At 50.1% G+C, this 25,694-nt stretch overlaps 1 protein-coding gene across 1 annotated transcript; it reads left to right on the top strand.

The window, feature by feature from the left end:
* Positions 1-167: 167 nt before the first annotated feature.
* On the top strand, positions 168-25,654 carry ZNF777 (zinc finger protein 777). Its single transcript, XM_034639181.1, is given in 7 exon segments — positions 168-260; positions 3,836-4,687; positions 5,640-5,766; positions 8,137-8,250; positions 20,996-21,247; positions 24,360-24,769; positions 24,771-25,654. Coding segments are annotated over 7 exon segments (2,580 nt in total). The 5' UTR covers positions 168-182; the 3' UTR covers positions 25,518-25,654.
* Positions 25,655-25,694: the final 40 nt, after the last annotated feature.

Genomic DNA, 25,694 nt, shown 5'->3' with positions numbered 1-25,694 from the left:
GCCGCCGTCCGGGCGAGGCTGCGGGGACGCCGGGGCCTGGCACGCTCGCGGGCCCGGAGGTGGGCGCCCGGGGCGGCGCGCCGCTCCCTGCGGAGCGGGCGCTGCGTCCGTCGGGGTTGCAGCCGCACGTTTTCCGCAGAGCTCGCCCCCGCCGAGCCTCCCGCGGCCGGAGCGCGGCGCTGATGCGGCTCTCCCCATTTCGCAGAGCGGAGACACTGAGGCACAGACACCTGGCGGCGACCTGCTCGGCCTGCCCCAAGGTCACGTAGCGAATCATCCGTGGCCCGGTGCCCGCGTCCCCAGAAATGCCAGCCTTCCCGGGCTGCGGGCCTGGACGGGGAGGGGGCGGCTCTGGCGGCGGCCTCCCCTGGGTTAGGGGCCTGGCCCGGCGCGCGGTGGACGCGGCCCGTCGGGGGTGGGGGGAGGTGACGGCGGGGTGAGAGGCTGGGCAGCGCCCCGCCGAGCGGCTGCGTCGTGGGGAGCAGGTGACCCTCGGGCTCAGGCGTCTGGGCCTCCAGCGCCTGCGTCTGGAGGGCCCCCCGCCAAATTTTGGGTGTCCAGACGGATGGGGTCTGGGGAGGGAGCTTCTAAGGGTTTAGTGGCTGATGGTCCTGTTTAGTGGGCCATTCTTAAAAATCAGCCCTAAAATCTCCCCGCAGACCTGCTCCTTGAGATGCAGTGGCTGTGCTGGAGAGCAGGATTGCTGCATGGGAGTCAGCGCCTGTGAGCCTCAGTTTACTGTTGGGTACAGGAGGGGGTCGGGATAGATGCTTTCTAAAGAGCCTCCCGGTGCGATAAAAATAATAATCATCTCTTGGAAAAATAAAATAAAATGGAGATTTAAAAATGCCTACCTCTGGGCTTCGGTCTCCAGGGCCCTTGAATGGTATGTAATTCTGAATTAACCACACTGGGTCATACAAGAAAATGGCACGGCTTTCTTTTTTTATAAATCGATATGAATGGTTATGTATTTTTTCTGCTAAGATGCCTGAGTCCTGGAGACCCCATCCACTTAGGATGCACGAGGTAGGGAGGGTCGGTTAAATCCTATGATATGTAGTCCAGAATTCTCCCCCTGCCCGCAACAGTTTGAGAATGCAGGCTTATTAATCTTAGATACCATATGTACAGCTCCATCCCTCTCTTTATGCTTAGGCTGAAATCAAGCCACAGGTTTACTGGTATGGAGGACAGTATAGCAAGGGGCTTTAATTTGGGGGTAGAGGAGGGGGTGTGTTCCTGTGCTCCCTCATCCCTCTGCAGTTCTCCAAATCTGGAAGTGGAGAGATCCAGTCTAGTAATAGAGAGCAAAGAAATGGTATTTTCCTTTGAGCTCTGAGTGGACTAGTTGGTGAAGGTATCTTACTCTGCTGGCTTTAGGTACTGTATTGGAGCGGGGTTTTTTTTTTTTCATTGTTTTAGTTAAACCCCTGTATTACTCAGGGAGACTAACTTGGCCCTGGGGGATTTTCGCTTCTTCCTATTAGTTGTAGGCAAATACCCTAATCCCCCTCCGAGGACAGGGCCATAATGTGCCTGTTGTGTTGCATTATGCTAGTCATTTTCCCTGTGTCTGAGCGGCCTGTCCCGGAGGGCTGTCCTGTCTGCCCCACCTGGGAAGAGTTGAAAAGTAGTGTAGCTGTTGATGAATCTTCAGGTTTAGGGGTCTGTGAACCCCTTGAAAGTGTTTGCAGAATTTTGTGTGCGTGCCCACATGGTGTTTTTTGTTTTTGTTTTTTGAAGGGGAGAATCCACAACTTTCATTCGGTTTTCAAAGGGGTCCCTGAAATGTCTTCATGGGCAGGGCCTTCCCCACCATAGAACCTCCCACAGGTCTTTGTTTAATCTCCAGGCCTCTCTGAATTTTCGAGGTAGAAAGGATTTGGAACACTTAACTGACCTGCCGCCTCAGTGGACAGATGAGGCCTGGAGGCCACCTACCGTGTCTGCTGCCAGCCCGCTGGGTGACCTTGGGCAAGTTGGGTGGCCTCTCCAAGCCTCAGTGTCTTCATATGCCAAGTGTGGGTAACAGTTCTCAGAGTCCCTGTTTCCTAGGGCTTCCTGAGGATGACGTGAGATAACCCTTTAAAAGGCTTAACACAGTTCATGGCGCACAGTAAATGCTGACTAACTGTTAGCTGTTGTCTGACTAATTAGCTCCCACATCTGGTCAGCTGCACGGCCATTGGATCATACTACCTCAAGAACATTCCGCCTGAACAGGCCTTCGGTTTTCAGTTCTTGGCTTGAAAGTGTGGTGCTGTCTCAGTGAAGGCCCTCATGAGTGAATGAATGAGCAAATAGAGGAAAGAAAGCGGTAGGAGATATAAATAGGTTGAGATAGCTCTGATAGATGACCCAAGCCACACCATTCTTTACCCTCACGTTTTTCTTCACATGACCCGATGATTTATACTGTTCATTCATTCAGCAGACACTTAATCGAGCACATACTATATGTCAGACTGGACCCCAGGGATATGCTCGCTTTCAAATGAAGAGAATGGGAATTTCAGTTATGTTAAAGGTCTCTTGTACGTGGCGCAGTGATGGCCATTGAGCAGATGCACTGAAGGAAGAGTATGAGCAAATGGACAAGCATGTTATAGAAGAACTTCTGTTCAGTTCCAATAAAGCTGTTGGTTGTCTGAATAAGGAAACCCAGAGCTGGCCACTCAGAAGACCTTGGCTTCACCTCCCTGGTCACACAAGAATTCTCTCAACATGAATGTGGCAAGGTGGGGGACAGGGAGAAAGTGAATAATGAAAATCCCCAAAGGAATCAGTCTTTCTTTAGGTTCTAGTCCCCCCCAGTCTTGACATGAGTCACACAACTGGCTGACTTCCGCTCCATTTCCAGTCCCTCCAGGCTTTTGCTCCTCATTCCCACCTGACAAACCACAGGGAGAAACTCAGACCACCAGTGCGTACCTACCTCAGTGGACCATCTGCCCTGGGCATTTTGGCTCCCATACGAGCAGCTGAATTGCCATCCCCTGGCCTGGCTCAGGCAGGGTCTCCCTTCTCTCTTTGCTTATAGCAGAAGTCAGCCTGGATGCCCAGAAGCCCATTCAGTCTCTCCAGGAGGGGCTGGGTCCATGTAACACGTCTCACCATGGACCTGCTTTGAGAAATTGTATTGATAAGTCTACAATTCATTAGAGTCTGGGAAACTGAAGGTAATTGTGTCCTTGCTACTGGAGGATGGGAGGGGAAAGACAGAGGGCACTGGGACTGCCTGCTGACGCGAGCAGGAGCAGTGGGGCCAGATGTCAAGTTCATCGTCGAGGGAAGCCCTTTAACAGCACTGGCCCCACTGGAGTCATCTCCACCTTGCTGGCAGTCTTGGGGTAGGAACTGCCAGCATTCTGCTCTTCTGGTTTACGAAATCGTGTTTGATTGGATGCTCGGTGCTCAAACTCAGGGAGGTGACAGGTGCATCAGATGCTGTGTTTTACGGGCGAGGACACTGAGAACAGAGAGGCCGAGTAAGCCGGCTGCTGTTGGTTTGGGCAGGACTGGGAGCTGGAGCCGGTGTCCTTTCCCCTCTCGTCCTCTCCTAGTCCTGGGTGGTCCTTGTGGATGTGTGCTGGGAAGAAAGAGATGGTTCTTGCAATGCAGAAGGTGGTGTGGCCACCTTTTCTTTGTTGTTAATAGCTTTGTAACTGACGTCTAAATCAGTGCTGGGTTCTCAGGAAGACTTGTGTCTGTGGAACATATCTTATTGCCAGTAAACCTGCAGCCCTTTTTAGGTGGGTGCCTATCTTTGGCGTTTACTTTGCCGGCTAGAGCCTGTGGCCTTCAGTCCTGTCCTTTCTTTCCTTGAACACAGGTCCAGCAGCTGGACATGGAGACCCAGCGCTCATCACCTCTGTCATTCCCCAATGTTCTGCAAGAAGAAACCCCACGTCAGGCCCCTGCTGGACTCCCCCGAGAAACTCTGTTCCAGTCCCGTGTTCTTCCCCCCAAAGAGATTCCTTCTTCGTCTCCCCCCATTCCCCGACAAGGCTCCCTACCCCAGACTCCCAAGCTCGAGACCTCTGGCCGAATGCCGCATGTTCTCCAGAAGGGACCCTCACTCCTGTATCCTGCCGCTTCTGAGCAAGAGACTCATCTCCAGGGTCCCCTGACTTCCCAAGAAGAGACCCAGTATCCACCCCCAGCTGCTACTGAACAAGAAATATCACTTCTGTCCCACTCCACCTCCCACCAAGAAGCCCCACTCCACTCGCCTGAAGTTCCTGAGAAAGACCCCCTGACCCTCTCCCCCTCAGCTCATGAGACTGACATGGACCCCCTGCTTCAGAGCCCCATTTCCCAAAAAGACACTCCCTTCCAGATCTCTTCTGCAGCCCAGAAGGACACACCACTCCCTACAGCGGAGATCACCCGCTTGGCCGTGTGGGCTGCCGTCCAAGCGGTAGAGAGGAAACTGGAGGCCCAGGCCATGCGGCTCCTGACCCTGGAGGGGCGGACGGGGACGGCCGAGAAGAAGCTGGCGGACTGTGAGAAGACAGCCGTGGAGTTTGCAAACCATCTGGAGAGCAAGTGGGTCGTGCTGGGGACCCTGCTGCAGGAGTACGGGCTGCTCCAGAGGCGGCTGGAGAACATGGAGAACCTGCTGAAAAACCGAAATTTCTGGATCCTGCGCCTGCCCCCGGGCAGCAATGGAGAGGTTCCCAAGGTAAAGCTATCCCAGCTGGGGCTTCCCAAGGAGGGATCTGAATTGGCATGTGTTTTAGGAATTTCACATAAAAGAAGGAAGCAGAGATGGTTAAGGAAACCAATATAATGATACCTAGTTGTCAGCATCTCTTCACCAAGCGCAAGATACGCCAAAATCACATGATTTGTCCTGTTGGTTAAGCCCTAGATGAACAGGTCAGAGAAACTCTTAGTGATCAGAGATGGTCAGTTTGGAAGGGCGTTCGGTTCACAATGAGCGTGACTTAGAGGTTCACTGTCCACGTGGACGGGGACCTTGGTGGAATGTTCCGGGGCTCTGTCCTCCACATTTTTTCCAGGTGACTTATATATAAATTTTTAATGCCAGTAAAAATGTGATTTTAAGAGGTATCCCAAAAAAATAGAGAATAGTTAGGTTTTAATATTCCCAGAAGATCCTGAACGAACTTGAACGTGGACTGGTTTTCTTTCTGTTCTTTTGCGTGTTGTCCCTGTACACAGCCTTATGTAGGGACGAGACTTGGACTACATTCTTTAGGCCAGCCCTTCTCAAATGTTATTGTGTGCTTGGGTCACCTGGCGATCTTACTAAATGCAGAATCTGATTGAGTGGGTCTAGACTGGGGCCTTGGGGTCTGCATTTCTAGCAGGTTCCCTGGCGCCACTGCTGCTGGTCTGCAGACCATGCTTTATAGCAGCAAGGATACTCACGTTAGAAAATGGACCAGACAAAATGAGGCCCTTACTCTGTGGGGCCAGGACAGTGGCTGAAGTCAGGCCAGATTTGTAGAGAGGTCTGTGGTGACCTTTGGGCCTTTCCCACTGCAGTCCTAGGAAGAGGTGTTTGAGCCAGGGCCCGGGGCTTAGAGCCATTTGTTGCCTTGGGATTTGGCAGCTGAGGGCCTGTGACTGCCATGCCTTTGGTCCAAGCTGAGCTTCTGTGGTTTCAGGTCCCTGTCACCTTCGACGATGTCGCTGTCCACTTCTCTGAGCAGGAGTGGGGGAACCTGTCCGAGTGGCAGAAGGAGCTCTACAAGAACGTGATGCGGGGCAACTACGAGTCTCTGGTGTCTATGGGTAAGGAGAAGGCTCGCCCACGCTGGGGGGCTTCCTTGACACTAGCCTGAGGCTCATTTGGAAACGTTGGGGGTTCTGAACTCCAGTCCTACCCATAATCAGAAACAAGGAAAACCGAATTTTAGCTCACACAACCAGTTAGAACAAACGGCCCCAGGCTTCAGAGCTGCAGAGATGAGGACAGCTCATAGACAGCGCGGCTCCACTGAGAAGCCGCGGGGGCAGGTGGGAAGAAGACAGACGTCGGGGTCTCACCTCTACATTTTTCACCCCCGGCCCTGTACATATAGATTTGATGAGTTTGTCCAGCAGACTAATATTAAGCAGAGTGTGAGGGGCTTTATGAGAATTGCGTTATTTAACCCTCCACCTCTCCCGTGGGGGCGCTGGGATGGGTGTGAGCGCTCGCTCCCTTTGCCTGTTCAAGTGACTGAACACTGTCATTGATGGGGGGCCTGAGTCCCCCGGGTTTTTGTCTCCGTCGTGCAGAGAAGAGGCTGTGATCCAGGAGTCTGATGCTTGTGCTGGGTCCCACCAGCAAGTCACAATCTCACTGAGGACTCGTCCCCCAAAGTCTGTGCATTCTTGTTGTTTTCATTAATAAGAGTTTTTAAGGACGAAAACCTGGGAAAATTATACTTTAGTTTTATATATATCCTTCTGTCTGGTATGGGGAACTCTTCAGGCACACAAAAGTTAGAAAAACATTTACCTACGCAAGTTGTGTAGAAACTTTGATTCTTGCTAGAATTGTTAATTGAATATACACATACCTCCCTGTTAAGACAACTTTTTTTCCTTTTTAACTCATTTTTTCTTTTCTTTTTAAAGTATATACATAATTGTGAAAATTCAGTCATTTAGATTTCTATAATAAAAAGCAATCCCCACCGTCCCACCAGTACTGCCCCCTAGAGGTAACCACTATGAGCCCTTCGTTTGCACTGGGTCTCATCCTTATTTGTGCACCTGCCGTCCGTGGTGTGCACGGATGGGGCTGGCCACTTACTCTACTGGAGGATAGGCCCTACACAGCTCCCACGTCCGTACACGTAGGCCTGCTCAGAAAGACGGAGCGGCATTCCAGATGAGCCCCTGGGCGTTCGACTTTTCTGCTGTTGACGAGCACCAGGCTGGTCCGTCTCCTGCCCGTTGCCGAGCGCGGTGATAGCGTCTCTGTGCATCTGTGCACCTGCGGGAGTGTTTCAGGAGGAGGTCTGCCGAGGGGATAGGATGCGTGCTCACAGGGTCGTGGGCACTTGCTCTAGAAGGCTGTGCATGTCCGTGCCCAGAGCGCAGCAGTGCTGTCTCTCCATGGCCTGGCCCGAGCTGATGTTCTTCGCTTTTAAATATTTGTCTTTTCTGATGGGCGGAAAATGACACCTCATTATTTTCTTATGTATTTTTTTGATGATTAGTGAACTTGTGCATCTTTTCCTGTGTCTACGGGACGTTTGCATTGCTTCTGTGAATTACCTGTTCATATTTGCTTTTTTATTTTGTACTAACTGTAGGGGCTCTTTATTTTTTTTTTTATTTTTTTTTAATTTTATTTTATTATATTATGTTAATCACCATACAGTACATCCCCAGGATTCCGATGTAAAGTTTGATGCTTCATTAGTTGCGTATAACACCCAGTGCACCATGCAATACGGGCCCTCCTTACTACCCATCACCAGTCTATCCCATTCCCCCACCCCCTCCCCTCTGAAGTCTTCAGTTTGTTTCTCATAGTCCATAGTCTTGTAGGGGCTCTTTAGATCTAATAATAGATGTTAACCATTTACACAGAAGCCGTGCATGTGCGCACATGTGTGTGTTTCCTCCAAGTTTCTTCATCTGGTAACTTTATTTCCTAAGAGCTTTAAACTTTTTCAAATGTGAGGAACACTATTAGTATTTCGTTTCTTAGCTTCTGGATTTTATCAGGATGGGTTTTTTACTCTATACAATTTCACATCTCTCGTGTGCCTTTGTCATGAAAAGCCCGAGCAGGCACTGGCAAACCGTGAGCAACAGCAGCCCCAGGTGACAGAGGGTCAGTTCCTGCTGGTGGGCAGGTGACACCCGCTGCTGCTTCCCCGCATGGGAGGCCCTGGTCAGCGCGCACACTTGTGTGCAGGCCCCCCCCACATGCACATACACACACACGCACATGCAGGCCCCTCGCAAATGCACACACGCATGTGCAGGCCCACACACAGTGGGGTCCCTAAGGAAGAGGGCTGGGAACTGGGCCCATTTCTTTGCCAACATTGCCAGTGGTCGGGGGGCTACTCTTCACGTTCCACTCACACAGGTGACACCCTTACAGCAGTCAGTGTGACGTCACCACGTGGTATGTCTTCTTTCCTTCCTTCTGCCCAGACTATGCAATTTCCAAACCAGACCTCATGTCGCAGATGGAGCGTGGGGAGAGGCCAACCATGCAGGAGCAGGAGGACTCTGAGGAAGGCGAGACGCCTGCAGATCCCAGTGCTGGTGAGTGGCTACTGGGTGGCCCAGAGCTCTGCCTTCTAGATCTTTCAGCCCTCAGGAGGCCCAGCATGGGGTTTGGCAATCCACAGTAGACCCCGGAGGGCTGTGTTAGCAAGCTGTGTGCAGGACGGAGGCCTGCAGGTGCTGGGTCCTGCCTGACACCTCCTTGACCCCACCCCCCAGCAGCCCAAGTGGCTGAGAAATAAGAATGCCATTGGGCTCATTGTCTCGGGAAGTTTCTGACATGACCAGGTGTCACCTCACTCTTGGCAGGAAACAAAACCAGAACTGAAAGAAACGTGGTCACTTGTCAGGGTGCTAGTGATGGTGCCTTGTGGAGCTCTCCAGAGAAGGGCCACAGCCCTGGTCCTACAGCCGGTCAGTGGAGGGATAGGGACTGACTTGACGTGAAATGTTGTGCGATGTGCAGAACAGTGTCTGGACGGGGTGGTTTGACGGAGGCAGCAGAAAGGCGTGTGTCTCAGGCACAGACCCCAGCGTCGGGCACCTGCGTTGGAATCCTGGCTTCTCTGCTCACTGGCGGTATCATGTTAGTTGACTGAGCCTTTTGGGAGGCTTATTTTCCTGTCTATAAAATAGGACTGGTCCTAGTCTCTAGGGCCTGACAGGGTGACTGGCCTGTACCGGTAGCCCAGTAAACACCAGCCGTTGTCGTTCTGCGTGGGGGTGGTCCCTCGCCGGCCCCATGTCAGTAGCCCACGTGCTTGCCCGGTGGGTGCTCTTGTGGTGCGTGGCCTGTTTGTGGGGCTCCTGCTTTGGGATTGCCTTTGGACTTGAGTCAGCTACCTTGAAGGTCTGCGGTGGAAGCCGATCCTTGTCCTTCGTTGCCAGACATCATGGGTGATCCTATCTTTTGAGAAAGGATAATCTAGCAGGAGAACTCACCAGAGCAAAGGCCAGGTCTTGTTATGAGGTAATGTCATTGGTTCCGGGACCTGTCAACTGGCTCCTAGCAGGAGGCCCAGAAACATCAGCCCCATGGACTGAGAGCTGTAACTGACAGAAGAGACAGAAGCCTCTGGAAAAATAAGTGCTGGCATCTCTCAGAGCAGTCCAGTATCCTTCCTTCCTGTAGGTTTGCTAGAGGTCTAAATTGAGAGTAGAGGCTGATCTGAGTTCATTCTGGCAGACAAAAAAGATGATTTAAAAGCAGGTGAGATTGGGGACTTGGGGTCAAAGAATGGCCATGTGGCAGAATGTCCTTTCATTTGGAAGAAAACAAAGTTTGTGTCCACAAGGTTTGAGGGGCCACAGCCAAAAACAAGGGTCAAGTGGGAAGAAGAGAGAGATTCAAAGCAGAAGAAAGAAGCAAGCAGGCCTGGGAGGCAGAGAATGAGACTCTGGGGAAGTGGTTCATGGTAAACACCCTAGAATCCAGTCGGATGCCCCAGTGGGGTTTTGTGGTGTAGGTGCTGCTCTTTGCGCATCTTCTGAGCGCTGGGACCACAGCATCGATCCCCTTCCCCTGTCTGCTTGTTCACACCCTCGTCACAGGCGGGCCTCCCACAGGGTAGGGCCAGAATCGAAAGCAAATAACCTCAGCCCACTCTGCCTCGGGCCGGGTTTGTGCTGGCACACGCACGTCCGCGGCCGGAGCTTCTGTGGGAAGCGGCGGCCTCACAGAGGCTGCCTTGTGTGGCTGGAATGTGCCATTTGTTCCACTGACCATCTCCAGCCACTCGGAGCCTGGACGGGAGGGAGGACAGGGGAGGACGTGGGAACCCCCGCCACACAGGGCTGGCTGTGAGCTTGCACCTCCGTGTGAGACCAGGGGCCCCGGCTGCCGGAGAGCAGGATTGTTCCGTGAATCTGCCATTGTCAGAGCCCCGCTGTCACAGCTCTTGCGTCTTCTCCCATAGAAGAGTGGCCGCAGAACCAGCTCTGGTGCAGTACCGACAGGGAAGAGCCTAGAAAACAGAATTTTCATAGTTCTGAGTACACTGAACATGACAATTTTATGAACTGGCTAAGTGAATGTATTCAATAAACTATTATTTATGGTTGGAATCCCTAAGGGCGAGGAGATCCAAAAATGATTCCGATATCGACCCTGCTCTCAGAACACTCAGAGCAGGGGCTCCCATTCATGGCCCTCGAAGTGGGGTGATGGAGGTCTGGGGACGCCAGGTCGCATTTTCCCCTAACAAATTAGCAGAGAGAAAAAACAAACCAGAAGGCATGGCTGAAATCCAAGGTCTCAGTCTTTTTGAAAAGCAATTTGATATTTTTTAGTCTTAATATTTAAAATGTTCATATACTTGACCTAAGAATTTCCTTTCCTTTCTGAGAGTCTGTAGCAAGGAAAAGAATCCAAACTGTGGATTACGATGGACAGATATTATGGTACATTATGATAGACTCTTATACAGCCACTAAAATCGTCAATGAAGTTTTTATACCATAGGTTTCATTTATATGTTTATTATTTAGTTCATCAGGGTTGTTTTTTTTTTTTTTACCAGGTACTATGTCAAGAGACCAATAGCAATAACTAACCCCCCCCACACACACACATAAAATTCCAGTAAGGAGCAGTGGTGGTGCCGTGAAGGCAAGCATCCAGGCCCGTGAGAAGCACAGCATGGAAGGCTGCGCTGAGCTAGGACGGCAGAAAAGGCCTCTCTGAGGAAGTGGAATTTTTAGTGGGAACCTGAAGGGCAAGTAGGAGTCCAGTTGCCCCCAGGAGAACTCACTGGAGGGAAGACAGTCTGGAAGCTCAGAGACCAGTTGGAGACTCTCTGTAGTCCAGGCAGGCGATGTGGCACAGGCCAGAAGAGAGGTGGGTATTCCCGGGGGCCGGTTTTGGCAGTAGAGGCTTCAAAGGACCTGCGATGGGCAGGTGTTGACAGGCTCCCCCGCCTGTGACCGCAGTGTGATGCTGGGTGCAGGACCACAGGAGAGAAGACAAGAACGGGGGAGCTCCAGGAGAAAGTGTTGAGAAAGTAGCTGAATAAAGAGTTAAAAACCAAGATCTGGGATGCCTGGGTGGCTCAGTCGGTTAGGCGTCTGCCTTCAGCTCAGGTCATGATCCCAGGGTCCTGGGATGGAGTCCCACATCGGGCTCCTTGCTCAGCAGGGAGCCTGCTTCTCCCTCTGCTGCTCCCCCTGCTTGTGCTCTCTCTCTCCCTCTCTTTCTGACAAATAAATAAAATCATTTAAAACAAACAAACAAACAAGATCTGAGCTGGAGACGGACATCTGGGTGTTGGTAGCGTAGACCCGGTCCGGAGAGGGAGAAGGGAAAGAGCACAGGTCATGCCCTTGGGAGCCCTGACTTTTAGAGATTTGGAATATATTGGTCTGGGTAGGGGCCCAGGCATGAATATTCTTTAAAACCGTTCCAAGATGATTCTCATGCACAGCCAGGGCTGAGAACCACTGTTGGAGGATTTGGAGAAGGAAGGAGGAAGTGGAGGAAACGTAAGGAGTGGTCGGAAAGGTAGTAAGATATGAGGATAGTTGGGGCCCTGGCTGGCTCAGGCGGTAGAGCATGCGACGTTAGGACAGGGCATTGTGGGGTATTTCAAGAGAAGAGTGTTTCCAGAAGGAGGGTGTGTGGCCTAGTAAGGCGAAGACTGACGTGTCCCGGGACGCGCAGGTGGGCAGCACCGGTGACCTCAGCAGGAGAAGCCTTGGGGGTGTGATGGGCTGGAAGCCTGTTGGAGCGGCCTGAGGGCAGAAGCGGAGGGGAGGGAGGCAGCACACATATCAGCTGTTTCAGGTTAGCTGTGAGTGGGGAGTGGAAATACGGGCAGGAGCTGGGGGGGGCGGACCTTGTTTGCGTAAGACGGGGATTGCTAACGCTGGTGTGAAGCTGATAGCAGTGAGCCAGTCGACAGGGGAAGTGATGATGTGGAAACGGAAGGTAAATGTAACATGAAGTCCGTGATGTAAACAAAAGATAGAGAAAAAAATTGAATGGAAACAACGAAATTGTAGTTCTTTATGCTTTGTATAATGTTCTCAAGTAAGTATGTGTTACTTCTTATTCAGTAAAAACAATTTAAAAAAAAAAACAATGCATGAAGAAAGGCCTCAAGTTAAAGATGGCAGGTTGAACATGTGTTCACTCCTACCTCCCAGAATCCTTCTAAAGCAAGAGCAAAGGGACTTTCAAAAGGAATGAACAAGGAGACAACAGCAAGCACGTTCTGGAAGCCTGAGAGCAGATGGCTGGGTGATCACTGATTTAGAAAGCTACATCCAAAATTGGTATTGGAGAAAGCAGAAAAGAAACTCGATTTGCACTCCACCCCCATTCCCTGCTCAAGACTCGGGAATGAGCAGTCCCGGAGACTCTAGGTCTCTCTGGAAATGGGGGCAAAGGTGGGCTTAAAAACATAGGATGGGTCTGACATCTTTCACATTCCCTCTGCGGCCTCCCTCAGTCCCTCAGCTGGCGTCTGTCTCTCCCAGCCCTGGCCGACAGCCAAGGCTGCTTCTCTGGAGAAGACGAGCAAGACGATGTCTGAAGGTGGACCCTGGGCACAGTGGAGGCTGGGGCACCATGCTGAAAACAAGGGAATAAGTGACACATGACAGGCAGCCACTGAGCTCTCCAGCCTTCCTCCCTAACCTGGCTCCTGAGCAACACAGACATCTGGGATGAGACCCTCGCAGCATACTGGACGCGTTTTGCCTGGAGACTTTGGGGACCAGCCCGAGGTCTCTCCCCAGGGAATGACTCAGCCAAGCCATCCTGTCCCATCACTACCAAGCCCTTCCTAAAGGCACCAAACTTTCAATCTTTTTTGAATATTCTACTTTTAAACATAAATAGATAACCAAGACCACAGACATTTGGGGAAAGCCTCTAATGTAAAGAGACCAAAGGAAAAGAAAGCAGAAAAAATAAATTTCAAAGAAACAGAAACTATACAGAGATTTTAAAAACTATGTTTAAATACATATGTATATATTTCTATATACTTATTTAATATATACATAACATATATGTATTTCACATTCCTTAAGGAGATCAAAGAAGTGACTGCATCCATGACACAAAAGTATAATGCTTATTGGGGCACCTGGGTGGCTCAGTGGGTTAAGCATCTGCTTTTGGCTCAGGTCATGATCCCAGGCTCCGGGGATCAAGCCCTACATTGGGCTCCCTGCTCAGTGGGGAGAACCCTCTACCTCTGCCCCTCTCCCTGCTTGTGTGCACGCTCTCTCTCTCTGTCAAATAAATAAATAAAATCTTATTTTTTTTTAAGTGTAAGGCTTATTTAAAAAAAAAAAAAGAATAGAAAGGAACTCCTGGAATTTAAAAATAATACAAATTAAAAACTCAGTAGTAGTGTTAGAAGATAAAGTTCAGCACATGTTCCAGAAAATAGAGCACAAAGACCAAAAAAATAGTGAAAGAATTTTAAAAAGTAAACACTGGAAGTCCAACATCCAGATAATAGGAATATCACGAAAAAAAAGAAAAAAAAAAGGATAGCAAAAATAGGGAGGAGGGAATTAGCAATGAAATAATTCAAGGAAAATTCCCAGCACTGAAAGACATGGTTTTCCAGATTGAAAGACCCAGCAACTGTCCAGAACAATAGATGAAAATAGACCCATGCCTTAGATACTTCAGCGAGAAGTGTCCAGGCAACTGAGGCCAAATCGATCCTACAAGTGTCCAGAGAGAGAAAGAAATAATAATAATAAACGGTTCATACAAAGGAACAAGAATTAGAATGGCTTTGGACTTTTCACCAATATTGGAAGAAGACTGTAGAGCGATATCTTTAAAGTTCTCTAAATTACAAAGTTGGAATATATTTTCCAGCCATTCTAGAGTTTTATATCAGCTAGACTATTCTAATTAAATGTGAGAGGTGAAATCAAGACACGTTCAAGGTCTCCCGTGCACCCTTCCTCCAACTTGGGGAGGCGCTTTGCTGAAATGAGGAAGTACACCGAGAAGGAGGTGTTAGGAGCGCAACACAAGCGAGGTGAGGGGGATCCCCGGGCTGCTGCCGAAGGGGGATCCCAGGAAGACGGCTGTGCACCCTGAGGCGACCGGTCCAGACTGGAGCACATCAGAAGGTTGTAGAAAAATTTTTTCCAAGTCAATGAAATTGAGAAATACCCATTATGTCCGAACGTTTTGAGGAGAGACTTACAGAAGAGGTCGGGGAGTTTGGAGCTGACTTAATGAAAATTGTAAGCTAAGCCAAGGAAAAAATTAAAAATTCCAGGGAAAGCAAAAGACACAGACATAGAAAATAACTGTAGTGTACTCCACGGTTCAGTGTTACATAACATTTATGTGATCTAATAATCTAAATGCCCAATATTCATCCAACCAGAATTGCAAACCACATTGGAAGGCTCAGGGATTTGTTAGAGATTTGCCTGGATGGGGAGAGATGGTCCTCATCTCCAGCTCTTGGAAGTCAACAGGTGGTGTTTACATTGAAAATTTGAGGGACTCCTGGGTGGCTCAGTCGGTTAAGCGTCTTCCTTCGGCTCAGGTCAGGATCCCAAGGTCCTGGGATCGAGCCCCATATCAGGTTCCTTGCTCAGCTGGGGGTCTGCTTCTTCCTCTGCCCCTCCCCGTGCACATGCGCATGTGCACTCTCTCTGTCTCTGACAAATAAATAAAATCTTAAAGAAAGAAAAAGGAAATTCAAGGAGTAGCAGCAGGAGTGTGTTCCTCAGAGGTAGGAAGGGAAATGACAGAAGGATCAGAGGGAGGAATTGGAAGTGTTGCCTCGGGGAACAGGAAATGCGGGTGGGGAGTGGAGGAGAGCCTTTTAAAAACAAGTTTTGGGAAACTAACCCACAGCCTGTGTGCATATGTAACTTTTTTTTAAGATTTTATTTCAGAAGAGAGAGAGATCACGAGTGGTGGGGGGGAGAGGGAGAGTCTCAAGCACAGAAATTGGAAGGAATACACTGAAGACAATTATGTAGGACTTGCATTCCCTTTGCGTTTATTCTTTTTGAATTATGCTGATGAAACTTTAGAGTTCTTTGGAAAGTAAAAACCAGTGTCGCCACGTTAATCTTCTTCAGCAGCTCAAAGCAGAGAAATGATGGTTGACATTCCTCTTTATGGCTGTACTTTGTTAGATTTTTAAAGTTTATGGCCTATTAATTTTTAAAGTCTTTTTTAACACATTTTTAAATTTTTTATTCTTTATTTTTTAAAGTTTAAGTAATCTCTACCCCCAACCTGGGGCTCGAACTAGGACCCTGAGATCAAGCGTCGCACACCCTTCGGACTGAGCCAGCCAGGTGCCCCAATTTTTAAAATCTTTTTTAAAAAGTTATATATGGGGGTGCCTGGGTGGCTCGTCGGTTAAGCATCTGCCTTCAGCTCAGGTCATGATCCCAGGGTCCTGGGATCAAGCCCCGAGTCGGGCTCCCTGCTCAGTGTGGAGTCTGCTCGAGACTCTCCCTCCGTACCTCCCCCTGCTCTCTCTCAAATAGATAAATCAAATCTTAAAAAAAAAAAAAAAAAAAGACTTTCTGGGTCAAAGGATGTACCCATTTAAAACTTTGATACATATTTTCAAATGTTCCTCAAAACAATTGTGCCAATTGATACACCTTCAGTTCATACACAAGCATGAGACTACCTCTTTCCCCACACCCATGCCGATAGTCGGTGTTATCTTTTTATTATTTGCCAGAGTGATGGGTAGAAGAGAGTATTTTGATGCTTTCATTCGACTTCTGTAAGAGTGATGTTGAGCCTATTTTCATACCTTTATTGATCACCAGGATGTCTTATTTTATGAATTATCTTCTGATCATTGTCTTTTTGGATTATTCATCATTTTATCATCGATTGGTAAAAGCTTTTTAAAAGTTAAGGATATTGGGCACCTGGGTGGCTCAGTTGGTTAAGCGTCTGCCTTCTGCTCAGGTCATCATCCCAGGATCCTAGGATAGATTCCCGCATCAGGCTTCCAGGCTCATGCGCTCTCTCTCTCCCTCTCTGTCCTGCAAAAATAAAATCTTAAAAAAATTTTTTTCCTTAAAGATATTAGCTCTTTCCCTATGTATGTGGATATGTTTTTGAATATATTTAGTATTTATGTGTATGTGCTTGTGGGGGGGTATGGATATTTTAAATTTTTGTGTGTTCAAATTTTGTCAGTTTTAAGTTTCTATGTATTCAGATTTATCCATAACTTTCTTTATGGTGTCCGGGTTTCATATTAAGTGTAGAAATACTTAGCCCCTCTTATTCAGTAAACATGATTACAGGTCTTGGGCCTATGAGCTTTTTAAAAACCTCTAAAAATATTTGAAATCTGAAATAAAATTTTTCTTGCTCCAGAAAACAAAAAGAAAATTGCAAAATGCAAATAGTTAAGTATTTTCACTAAGTGTCTGCGTATATAACATTATATCATCTTCATTGACTATGAAATGTAGTGCTCACAAGCACGATACATTTGGAAACAGTTTGTAGGGTTGATTTTCCCCCCATCTTGCAAGAGTTCACAGAAAGAAATGTAATTACAGAGATCACAAACCAAACACAAATTAAATAAGTTCCTCATCACCAAACAATGTCAAGGCAAAGCTACAGAAATTCTTTCCAAAAAAATGTACACCTAAAAATGAGTCGGTATGTATTGGACACATGCAGTGTCTGCTGTCACTGGCCAGATAGCCTCCAGAAGGAGGATCTGAAGTCCCAGGGGGCTAGGAATAGCCTGTTCCTCCGCTCACAGTTATTAAAAAAAAAAGAGAGAGAGAGAAGCTGTTTTTTTTTTTTCTAATACTAGTATGATTTCATTATTTGTGTCTAAATTTTTGTTTCATCGGTAGTTTGTTTTGATGTGAAGACTGTTGTCGGGAAGCCAGTTGTCCCCATTCCATCCATTCATTCCCGTTCATTTAAAACTTTTCCCCACTGGCTTGGAATTCCACCTTTGATCATAAACTATATTCCTGCAATGTACGTGTCTTTAACTTTTTTCAGTGGGAGAACAGATTACTGCTTATAAATGCAATTTGGTTGTCAGTACTCTTTCAAAAGTTATTTGGGGTGGGGAAACCTTTTTGGTGGGAGGCCACTGGCTTCCCTGCTGTATAACAAATGGAGGAGAGGCAGGAACATGTGTAAATACAGCACCTTTCAAAAGGAAAAGAAGTAACCTCCATAGAGAGGGGCACAGTCCGTGCAGCTGAGAGCGCGTAAGAGGGTTGGCGGAGTGAGGTCTCCAAGGAGGAGCGGGTGCCGGAAGGTACAAGGAGACTTCCCAAGAGGGACAAGACCTAGACGGCTTTGAGGGTTCAGTTAGTCCTTAGTCGATCTGTTCTCATTCAGAAACCTCATCAGTGAGAGCAGCCCCACCCCTCGCCCGTCCCCATCCTACGAGGGAGTGTTTCTCTGGAGCATAAAAAGCTCTCTGGGTTACAGAGACGGTCCAGAACGTAAGGGCACAGGTCCACAAGGACAGCGCTCTGGAGCCGGATGGCAAATTCTTTTGCAAGTTAGATCACTTGCAATACTTGGCTTTCAACAAAATCGAAAGAAAACCTAATTAAGTTGTCGGCTAATAGGTCATTAGAAACAATTTTTGATGATATGTTAACCACGTGCTTTCATGGCTATTAATTCAGAACAAATTCAGAGAATCAAGTGATGATTCCCTAACAAAGCTCCTGCCAGCCCATCTATGTATCTATGTAAATGAGCTCTGCCAGTGCTTGTGTTTATGAAAATGAAAAATAGGAACAGATTTTATTCTGAACTCTTGTTTCAATCAAGTAATAAGAATATTCATTCTCAGATAAGCAAACTAATTGGGGAAAAAAATTCCTCTCCATCCTTGTAAGAGCTGTTTCCAACAAGTTTTTAGGTTTCAATCTTGAGTAACTGTGTATCATTCTTTAGTAATAATAACGAAGGATAACTCAAGCCAGGAAAACAATCAACACTTAGAGCCCCGTGGTTATTAGAAATGAAAGCAAAATTAATCTTTCAATTTACATACATGTTTTTGTGGCAGAGGGGTAGATGAGGAGATCGGTAATAGACTTCTAAGCATAAAAATATGTTCTATTGGGATAAACTTGTGTGGGCAAAGTGGGAATGGAAATAGAAGTTCAAGGTGAAAAGGAATGATAGAAAAATTTCAACTATCAAAGAAGAACTTGTTCATGTATTTTTTAAGTGAATAATGGTGGGTTGAAAATTGCCGGCGTTCTTGGATCCCACTAGCGACATTAAAGAGTGACGGAAGAGTTTATTTTAAACCATCAATATTTACAGTACTCCAGAAATGACATCTTTTGCAGTTACTGAAGCATTTTATATGTTTATTCAAAAAAGTGCAAAGGGGTGCTTAGTTTTTAAAAACTGCTTTAGGGAGGAGGCAAGCAAAATATTTTCAAGAGCTTATGAAGTCAGGGAGGGTATTTTTCTGGTGCTGGGGTCACGGTCGTGCCTGTGGCTCCAGCGCAGAGACAGGGATTGCAGAGGGAGAAGCGGGCGCTGTGGCCCCAGGAGCAGGGCAGGGCTGAGGCAGCAGGCAGAGGAGTCACCGTGTCTCCCCGTCCCCCAGGTGGGAGAGAGAGGGGAGTCAGCAGGGTGACTCGGAGCTAGAGCAGGAGCCAGGCAAGGACGTGAGTGTGGGTGACTTCATCTTTTTGTAAGACCGAGAGTAGGAGGAAGAGGTTTTGGAGACTTGGTCATGGGGAAGGCAGGCACGGCCCTAGTCTAAGGCTGTGGCCGAGGCGTCGGGGACTGTCACAGCTGCTCTGTTCTGCTACTCCACTGGCTGGCAGGAGATGGGTTGGCTGCTCAGAGGAGAGAGAGAACCCAGTTTTGGGTCCCGTGGCATCAGCTGCCAGCCTACTGGGTGGGTCTGGTTTCCCCAGCTTTTAGCTTGGGGATCACGAGTGGGTGTGGTTAACAGCGGGAAGCTTCCCAGGGGTGCAGGCTGTTGGCTTTTTTTACCAGGTTCCTGGTGTCTTTTCTCTTTCCACAGCACTTATCACCTTCTGACATCCCATACAATTTATTATTGTGTTTATTGCTCTAGGTAAGGTGTATGAGGGTGGGGAGCTCTGTTACGTTCCCGATGTATCCCATGTCATTCGAATACCCCATCGCACATAGTTGGTGCTCAAAAAGTAACCGTTGAATCAGTGAATTCAGTGAAGGAATGAATGCCTCTGCTTATGCATTATGGATTTATAATTTCCTTAATTAAAGTGATTTCAACCTGTGAGGGAGTTTATGCTCGTACAGCTCTCTCCATAGAGAAGAAAGTAGAGCTGAACCCCTGCCTCACACTCTACACAAAATAAAAATAAATTTCAGATGGAGCAAAGACCTAAATGTAAATAATAAAGCAAGAAAAACCTTGAAGTAAGCTCCAGGAGAACCTGTGAACCATCCAGGAGCAGAAGAGGCCCTCTTAACTAAGAAAACCCAGAAGCCGTAAAGACAGAGGGACATGTGTGACCACAGGAAGTCTTGAAGACAGCAGTCTGATAAGAGACGGCACAGAGTCAACAGACAAACGCTAGATTTGGGAACTGTCTGAAATGCTGATAAGAGAAACGGGTTATCTTTAGCACCGGAACCAAAGGACTCTTCCCAGTTGACAAGAACAGAACTCAGTTCATATGGCATCAACTTGAAAAGGCCAATAAGGAAAAGAAACGATATTCAGATGACCCTAGTCAGGAAAGTGGGATTAAAATATCAGAAAATTAGCAATTTGCACCCATCTGACTGAGGAAAATATGAAAGAGCAGTGCTGTCTGTCCCTGGCAGGGAGGCGGGGAAAGGCTGTTCTCCCGCAGGGCTGGTGGAAATACAAATTGTCACAGCCTTGTTCAAAAGCAGCCTGATGACATCTATCAGATTAAAAATAACCACACCTTTGACTCTGCGGCCCCACTCCTGGGACTCGCATGGAAATCAAACCCCTATTTTATAGTGAGACATGTAAATCCACAGCACCTGGGGGGAAGCGTAGAGAAAAATGCTAGGGTACTTACAGGGGTGACCTGGGGAGGTCACAGTGGTGAAATGGGAAGGGGGGGGAGAGGAAGGCAAATCGAAAGAGAAAAAATACCGCGCTGAAAGATTATGTCCTAAATCCCATTTATGAGAAATGATGCCCATGTGTGGACATTCGAAATTACCTGCAGACCTACTGGCAAGTTAAAAAAAGGGGGGGGGCAACATGTGTAATCAGATGCTGTTTAACTAAAAACAAAGCTGAGAGCTCCAAGTGCACGGGCGTGTGTTTGTGTGTGTGTGTGTTTAGCTGAGGGCCAGGCTGGGGCTCGGGGGTGTCCGGTCTGTCTGCATCAGACCCCAGGGGCTGGGCTAGAAAGGTGTGCAGGGTGAGGAGCTAATTAGCCTTTTCATTATTCAGCTGGACTGTGAGAGAGGGAAACTACCCCTTGACTTTGGCCTGACCCGGGAAAGGGAATTAAGATCGCATTTGTTTTTAAAAAACAAACAAAAAACAAAAAACCAACCCTGACAGTACTATTTTTAAAACTGTAGGGGTCATGGAATACATACTCCACATCTATTTCAACTTTGCTCCGCTTTGTAGTGATGTTCAAGGCCACAAAATGTCCAGAAAATTCTATGTCTGCTCGCTCGACCCCGTATTCTGTTTCCTCATGGTCTCTAAAATGAGAATTTTTGAAATGTAAATCCTAGGCTGCAGAAACCTCGTGCAGTGAACGTGTTCTGGGTTCTTCTGTCCTGTCCCCCCGCCTCTCCCTACCTTCTCAGCACACGACGGGATCGTGATTAAGATCGAGGTGCAGACCAATGACGAGGGCTCAGAGAGTCTGGAGACGCCGGAGCCCCTGATGGGGCAGGTGGAGGAGCACGGCTTTCAGGACTCCGAGCTGGGTGACCCGTGCGGCGAGCAGCCAGACCTGGACGTGCAGGAACCGGAGAATCCGTTGGAGGAGTCCCCAGAAGGCTCCAGTGAGTTCAGCGAGCTCAAGCAGATGCTGGTGCAGCAGAGGAACTGCACAGGTCAGTCGCGGGGGGTGCGGGCTGCGGGGGAGCCGCTGCCATGCGGCCTGCAGACGGCCCCTGCCTGGCGGGAACGCTGGGCTTCCCTTCAGACAGGGTCGTTTGACCTTGACGGGTCGACAGGTGTGACGACCGCAGGCACGGCCTCAGCCTCGGGGGCAGGTTTCCTGCGTCCGGGCTAGGAAGAAGGTATTACAGCCAAAGACGAGGTCAGATGTGCACCCGAAGGGATCTCAGGGATCACCTCTCCAACTCCCTCCTTCTACAGGCAGAGAAGCTCAAAGTATTTGCCCACAGTCATGTGGTTGTGGCGAGGCTAGAACTTCCACCTCCTGCTGTGTTCTGGTGAGTTCTTAGGTCACACTAGAACCTTCAGTGACACAGAGGGCTCAGCCTTAGCCGAGCATGGTTTTTAAAATAACCGATGGTCCTGTCTCTGTGGTATGATCTGGCCGTCTCTCGTGTTTAATTATAAAACCTCAGGGTCACGCTTCTGCACACTCTTGGCTCCTTGTGAGTTCCAGAACAGTGAGGAAGTGGGTTCTCAGAAGCCTGATCTCGGGACACCTTTGGGGGCCGATTGTCTGATGCTGAAAAGCCCAGCCTTGTCCTCACGGTGCGCTGTGTCCACACACCATGGAGCTTCGGGGCTGCTATTTACTCGGGCTCTTCCGCTAGATTCATAAATGAAGTCAGCCTGACCCTTTCTTGAATCCTCCTCATCTAGTTTCGGAAATAAGACTATCCTCAGCTTATGAAGGTGAACTGGAAAGCTTTCTCTCTTTTTTTCTATATTCTGAAAAGAATGTAGAAGATAGGAATCAAGTGAATTCTACCACATTTTTAAGGAACACACTTAGGTTTTGTTTTTTTGTTTGGAGGTTTTGTTTACATGCCAAAGAGCCAATAACTATCATAGCAATTTCCATACTGTTTGTATTTAGAAATGTGTCCACATGCATTTTATTTAATAGGTTTTTAAAAGTATTATGCTGATGATTTTTACATTTTTTTCATTTTGCCTGTAGAGAATCCCTTTGCAATTGGCCTTTTTGCACTTCATAAAATATCACGGACATCTTTCTTGATCAAAAGATGTGCCTCTAACCCCTTGTTTTTAAATAACCACATGATATTCCCGAAAGCGTTAATCTACAGGCTGTCCCTGTAAAACAGTGGACGGTGCAGGGTGGACCGTGAGGCTGGGCTACAGCAGAGCCTCGAAATAGAAATGCCAGCCTGCCCTCTGGGCCTCACATTCATTCTAGTGGGAACTTCAGGCAAGTTCTACACTGCACTTGGTGGGATTTTGCATTCTGGATTTTCGGGCTAGCTGTTTCATTCTTATTTCATTCAGGGGAAAAAAAAACAGAACACCTTTGATGCTCAAGGAGAGTTTAAATGTCGCAAGGCCCGTATTGCCCCATACTTTCAGGATAAGCACCAGGGCGACTAGTTCGCGACCTCTGAAGTTGCCTCCTCCTTCCAGATCTTTCAGGCATCATGTTCTGTGGCTGTCCTGCGTCCCTTACTGCTGGGAATCCTAACAGGGCCCAGGCAGCACTGGCCATGACGAGAGGCCTGAGCTGGGACTGGCACACCTATGTCCTAACTGTGACCCTGCTGTTTCCTCAGTTCAGAGGAGCAGGAGGAAGTGCCAAGGCCCAGCGGTCAGTACCAGCTACTTTGTAAGATCTGGACCAGCTCACGCACACCACCGGCTTGTTTCCCTGGGAGGGGACAGACTAGATGGCCCCTAAGCTAGAAGCTCTGAAGAGGTCTGGCTTTACTTACTTTATTGGAATGATCACTTGGTATTTCTGGGCTTGGATGGCCCACATCTGTGAAATGGGGATAATTCTTGCTTGGCTTATCCTGTGGGAGATTGGGAATAAAAAGACACAAGCTCTCAGGTGAGAACTTGGCTGTTAAGAATTCTGCAAATGCAGACTGCTACAGCGGCTTCCATCAGACAGGTTGGCTCAGAAAAGTGAGCGCCTTTCTCATGTCACACAGCGACTGAAAACAGCTCCCCCAGTGACAGTGTTTAGGGAGTGCCCCATAAGTACAAGGCGTTTGAGAAAATGCAAACAGGAGTCAGAGGGCACTCCTTTTCTCTAGGATTAACATTCTCGGGGAACACTCTAGAACACCATGTAGAACAGCTAATGTTGTGGGCCCTAAAGGGCCCGCCAAGAGGCTGGAGGGCCGGGGAGGAGGACATCCTACAGTTGGGGTGTTCATGGAGCACTTACTGTGTATGTGGGACCGCACGCCAGAGCCTGGGGGGAAGGCAGGAGAAACCCTGGCCCTAGCTTCCAGCTTGGTAGGGTCACAGCAGGTGAGTCGCCCACCTGTGTGTGTTGTGCTGCAGGAGAAGGCCGAGGCCCTAAGTCCCGCGCAGGCAGCCAGCGAGCGCTGCATGCCCAGGAGGACTTGAGGGCCGCAGGTTGGGATGGTCAAGGAGGATTTAAGACAGGATTGGAGCTGAGTGGTACTGGGCGGTGGGATTTGGAGGCACGGAGAGGAGGGGGAGATGGCTGGAGGAGGGTGAGTACAGACACCTGAGGAGAAACCCGCAGGTGCCCTCAGGAAAGCCGCACACCCGAGAGGCTGGGGGAGTTCGGGCAGAGGCGGCCTTGGAGACGGAAACCAGGCCCCTTTCCACACACGTGGTAGAAAACCAGTCCTCAAGTAGCTCCGGTGAGAAGGGAAGGTCCACGTCAGGCGACACCTGGTAGGTCCACGAGGCTGCCCGCTTCAGGCTCCCCGGGCCTGAGCACCCTCCCCCCACCCCGGGGCAGCCTGCAGGCACCTGCCCGCCACCAGCTCGGGAGATGGGCGCGGGCAGGCCCGGCGTGCCCCTTCCGGGCTGCATAGGGTTCCCAGAGAGGGTTCCTTCCAGACCCGAGGCCCGGCAGGGTCACCCATCCAACCCCGCGGAGGTGGGGTAGCAGGGAGTGGAAAGGAGGGTTCCCCCAAAAGGCGGCACGGGGGCCGACGATCCACAGGCAGTGTGTGGGGGCTAAGGTGAAGCCGCCTTACCTGCCTCGGTCCAGGGTAGAGGCCCCGGGCCCCTGCTGACGTCTGTCCGTCTCTCTCCCTGGAGCAGAGGGGATCGTGATCAAAACCGAGGAGCAGGAGGACGAGGAGGAGGAGGACGAGGAGGACGAGCTGCCGCAGCACTTGCAGGCCCTCGGGCAGCTGTCCGGGCGCTACGAGGCCGGCATGTACCCGACCCCGCTGCCCGGGGAGCTGTCCCCCGAGGGCGAGGAGAGCCCCCCGCCGCTGCAGCTGGGCAAGCCGGCCGTGAAGAGGCTGGCGCCGCCGACGCACGGGGAGCGGCACCTGGGCGACAGCCGTGGCTCGTCGAGCCAGCAGCAGCGGAACCGGCGCGGCGAGCGGCCCTTCACGTGCATGGAGTGCGGCAAGAGCTTCCGGCTGAAGATCAACCTCATCATCCACCAGCGCAACCACATCAAGGAGGGGCCGTACGAGTGCGCCGAGTGCGAGATCAGCTTCCCGCCACAAGCAGCAGCTCACGCTGCACCAGCGCATCCACCGCGTGCGCGGCGGCTACGCGTCCCCCGAGCGCGGGCCCGGCTTCGCCCCCAAGCACGCGCTCAAGCCGCGCCCCAAGTCGCCCAGCTCGGGCAGCGGCGGCGGCGGCCCCAAGCCCTACAAGTGCCCCGAGTGCGACAGCAGCTTCAGCCACAAGTCGAGCCTGACCAAGCACCAGATCACGCACACGGGCGAGCGGCCGTACACGTGCCCCGAGTGCAAGAAGAGCTTCCGCCTGCACATCAGCCTGGTGATCCACCAGCGCGTGCACGCGGGCAAGCACGAGGTCTCCTTCATCTGCAGCCTGTGCGGCAAGAGCTTCAGCCGCCCGTCGCACCTGCTGCGCCACCAGCGGACTCACACGGGCGAGCGGCCCTTCAAGTGCCCCGAGTGCGAGAAGAGCTTCAGCGAGAAGTCCAAGCTCACCAACCACTGCCGCGTGCACTCGCGCGAGCGCCCGCACGCCTGCCCCGAGTGCGGCAAGAGCTTCATCCGCAAGCACCACCTGCTCGAGCACCGGCGCATCCACACGGGCGAGCGGCCCTACCACTGCGCCGAGTGCGGCAAGCGCTTCACGCAGAAGCACCACCTGCTGGAGCACCAGCGCGCGCACACGGGCGAGCGGCCCTACCCCTGCACGCACTGCGCCAAGTGCTTCCGCTACAAGCAGTCGCTCAAGTACCACCTGCGGACCCACACGGGCGAGTGAGCGCGCGCCGCCCGGCCAGGTGCGCCGCCCGGCGCGCGGCCTGGCCCGACGGACACCTGCCCGGCCGGATACCTGACCGGCCGCCGCGAGGCCCGAGGCGGGCTGGGCCGGGGTGCCCCCAGCCCCTTTGCTGTGAGCCCCCCCTCTCCTTTCGTCCCAACTCCCAAGGACACGGGG

The sequence above is a fragment of the Ailuropoda melanoleuca genome, chromosome 1, assembly GCF_002007445.2.
Source record: "Ailuropoda melanoleuca isolate Jingjing chromosome 1, ASM200744v2, whole genome shotgun sequence".
NCBI classification, from domain to species: Eukaryota; Metazoa; Chordata; class Mammalia; order Carnivora; family Ursidae; genus Ailuropoda; species Ailuropoda melanoleuca.
This window is presented reverse-complemented; position numbering and strand designations above follow the sequence as displayed.